We start from the raw sequence: 3,764 nt of genomic DNA on the forward strand, positions 1-3,764 counted from the left end.
TTTGATTGAACAACTTTACAATGTTTGAAAGACTTTCATCAGTGAATGATGATGGAACAGACGACGAAACAGTACAGAATACCACTAAAAAGAAAATTGTACAGCATTTTTCAAGATATTTTTACAACAAGTTAAACTTGAAACATATTTTCCTTATATCAAAGAACAAGGTTTGAATAAGCGTTACGAGCGTTGTTGTCTTTTGCGTACCCAACAAACAATCGCTAGCTGCAATTAAACTAGTCAGTTGAATTATGATCGAACAATAGTAAAGAGTGCTTAATAAAACGATATGCTGAACTATACATTGCATAAAAGATTGTTCAGGCCAAAATAAAGTTTTTGTTCAACAACTCACGAAAAGAGCTGAACAAACGAAATTTTTATTCTGAAATATAGCTTTTACTCAACTATTTACATTTTGCTCATTGGAATACTTAACAAATGCTTAATAAACGTTTTACAGTTTTTTAATGTTCTGTCAAGATTTGCTGAAAATTTTGCTTCTGTTTCGCTGTTTGCCCACGGTATAAAGACGTTCATTACTCGCGCTGTTCTGCTATTTGTTTACCTCGATATGGATAAAATATATAAAAAGTATAAAAAAAGTGGAGCGTATCACCGAAAATTGATAAAAACACGTAAGCAATATGAAAACACTCTAAGGCATTTATATTCCCAAACTTACTCGGGAAACAGCAATTATGGCTCAGATTCCGATTCAGTACCAGAAAATTCTTCCATTCGGCAAAATGTTGAAACACGTATGTATAATTCATTGAACACAAGCATACATTGACGAAACTTGAATACATGTTTCAAATTATAAATTTATATATCTATTCTAGACAAGAATACACCAGCAAGTATTAATGATATTTGCATTAACCTCGTCTCTGAAGTATCTAATGATGACAACAAACATAAACAACGAACAACGAACGAAACATTTTGTGAACCACCAAACGAATCGTCTAAAGATTTAAGTGACTTTCATAATCCTCAGCACAGCAGTAATTCAGATGAAGCCCTACGAATGTGGGCGCTTCGTCATAATATAACCCATCATGCTTTAAAAGATTTACTTATATTGATCAAATAACAATACCATGACGACAACCTGCCTTTGGATCCAAGAACCCTTCTTGAAACTCCACAAAGTACCGGTAAACTGTGCATACCGATAGGGGGTGGTAAATATTGGCATCACGGATTTAAAGCATGTTTGGAGAAATGGTTCAAAAATTTATCTACTGATATTATGATTAGTATCAATATTAACATTGATGGTTTACCCGTACATAAAAGCTCTAAGTTTCAACTTTGGCCAATTTTATGCAACGTTCATGAATTTCCTTACTTGCAAGCATTGCCAATAGGAATATTCTATGGGAAGAGCAAACCTACAGACGTCAACGAGTTCCTAACACCTTTCGTAGATGAAATCATTCCTTGTCTAGAAAATGGCATTGTCGTTAATGATCACACTATCAGCATAAAATTGAGATGCTTCATCTGCGATTCTCCAGCGCGAGCTTTCGTCAAAGGTGAATAAAGTAATTATCTTAAATTATGTATGGGCTATATAATCACGCTAACCCATGAAATAATGTCCTGTGTATGAAGAATGTACTGCACAACTGATATTGAACTCTTCATTTTCAGGAGTCGTGAACTTCAACGGAAAAGATGGATGCCTGAAGTGTACAATAAATGGAGAGTATTCTTATTTGTCTCGCACGGTAGTGTTTCCTTCTCTCCATTGTCCATTGCGCACTGATGCGATATTCCGTAGGAAAGGTTATGGGAAGCATCACACCACTCAGGAATCACCTTTACAAAGAATTCCAGGCCTCGATATGATCAAGGATTTCGTGGTTGCCGATCCATTGCATCTATTAGAGTTAGGAGTCATGAAACGCTTATTAACAGGATGGCAAGTGGGTAATCTAGGTTATACAGGAAAATTCAGTAGTCATCATATACAACGGTTGTCAGCTGCAATAGAAAGCATAAAATTACCGAAAGAAAAATTTATTGAGGAATTCATTAGAATTTATGGAGAACAGTACATAACCAGCAACATTCACAATCTAGAACATATTGTTGGAGATGTGAACCAATTTGGTTCCTTATATACTATATCAGCATACCCATTCGAAAGCTACTTATTCCAAATCAAAAACCTCGTCCGGCAGGGTAACAATTGTTTAGAGCAAGTTGTAAACAGGATGCTCGAGAGGAACGCGATACACGAGAGAGGAGATAAAATGTCCGAAAACATTACTCCGAAAATAATCAGACGAGGATCTTATGTTCGCTGTGAAATTAAAAACGAATTTATGATTAGCAATTCATTTAAAGATGCTTGGTTCTTAACGAAAAATTTAGAGATTGTAAAAATGATAGATGCTACGACTGATTGTAACGGTGGTATTACTTTGCATGGCTGTCCCGTACAGAACTACTCCAACTTTTTCGAGCTCCCCATTCGTTCATCATGTTTGTATATTTTTCTAGTAAAATTATTTTTGAAATCAGGTAAAACATATAACATAAACGATATTACTTGCAAATTCGTAGCGGTTCCTTACACACAAAACACCATTGTATTACTTCCACTTCTCCATACAATTTGTGCAGGATAATATCATGAAATATATCAAAAATCACAATCTTATTACATTCATATACTTTTTCGTGAGACAGTCTGCAAACATTTTTATTACATAAAACAAGGAAAAACAGTTATATATATGTACGATAAATAAAAAAAAGCGCTTCAAATAATATGTAAATTATGGAAAGAAATAAAATACCTAGGCAGTTCGTAACGTGCAGCGTTATATTCTTTATTTTCATCCTTGTCATCTTTTCTTTGATCTTAGCCTTTAGGCCGAGAAGCGATATCCTTGTCATCTTGTCATCAGTCAACTTCACTATCATCGTTGCCGTCATTTTCATCGTCACCATAATTGTTGTCATCAGTGTCTCCATCATCTTCATATTTCACGTTCCCAGATTCCTGTTCGACGTTTTCTTCTTTTGTTCTATTTGTACTAGGATAATGGCCTTCTGATAGGCTGGATTTATCAAGATCGCTTGAACCTAAAAAGTATTCAATAAATTATTATAGACACAAGTTGTAAAAGCAAAGTCATCTTACTTTTAATGGACCTTTCCGCCATCCGCTTGCCACGGCGATGGATCGATGACTGTCGCAAGCCTTTTGCTTGACTCCGTGCTTTCGAATTCCGCAAAACTTGTTTAAAAAAATCCTCCAGCAATTTTTTAGAAAAGTTGGGATTCACATTATGAACAATTCTAAAAAATACGTTCAGGATGTTTTTGCATTCTTTTATTGCAAATTTAGGGGTATCGCTCTTGCTACCCCCACTCCACGAGCAATGCAACATGATCTTGCGGTCGAAGAATTGGTCAATCAAAGAGTAACATGTGTTATATCCATTACAGTTGTCTCCAGTATGACCAATGATTTTTTGCATGAAGATGACCTTGAAATTACATAAATTAAAAAATATTTTAAGTAAATTTGATACACGTTACACTTACAAAATTGTTGATAAAGGTTTCGCCAATTTCGTTTCATGACATACTCTATCCTGGTTCTCTCGAAGACGGAACGCGGCTGCCAATTTCATATCAAAATCGCTTTTCAATGCGGCTACAGTCTTCGCCAGCATAGATTCAAACGTACTGATCATTTCGTTTTTAGTTTTCTTGCATTCGTCTTCAATTTTTTT

The 3,764-nt window shown here is 35.1% G+C and overlaps 1 protein-coding gene across 1 annotated transcript; it reads left to right on the top strand.

Moving 5' to 3' along the window:
* Window positions 1–226: 226 nt before the first annotated feature.
* On the top strand, window positions 227–2,760 carry LOC129762028 (uncharacterized). The gene is made up of 2 exons (XM_055759994.1): window positions 227–1,547; window positions 1,666–2,760. The coding sequence occupies exons 1-2, from the start codon at window positions 1,262–1,264 to the stop codon at window positions 2,646–2,648; spliced, it is 1,269 nt and encodes a 422-aa protein (XP_055615969.1). The 5' UTR covers window positions 227–1,261; the 3' UTR covers window positions 2,649–2,760.
* The last annotated feature ends 1,004 nt before the right edge of the window (window positions 2,761–3,764 follow it).

This window comes from Toxorhynchites rutilus, chromosome 1, assembly GCF_029784135.1.
Source record: "Toxorhynchites rutilus septentrionalis strain SRP chromosome 1, ASM2978413v1, whole genome shotgun sequence".
NCBI classification, from domain to species: Eukaryota; Metazoa; Arthropoda; class Insecta; order Diptera; family Culicidae; genus Toxorhynchites; species Toxorhynchites rutilus.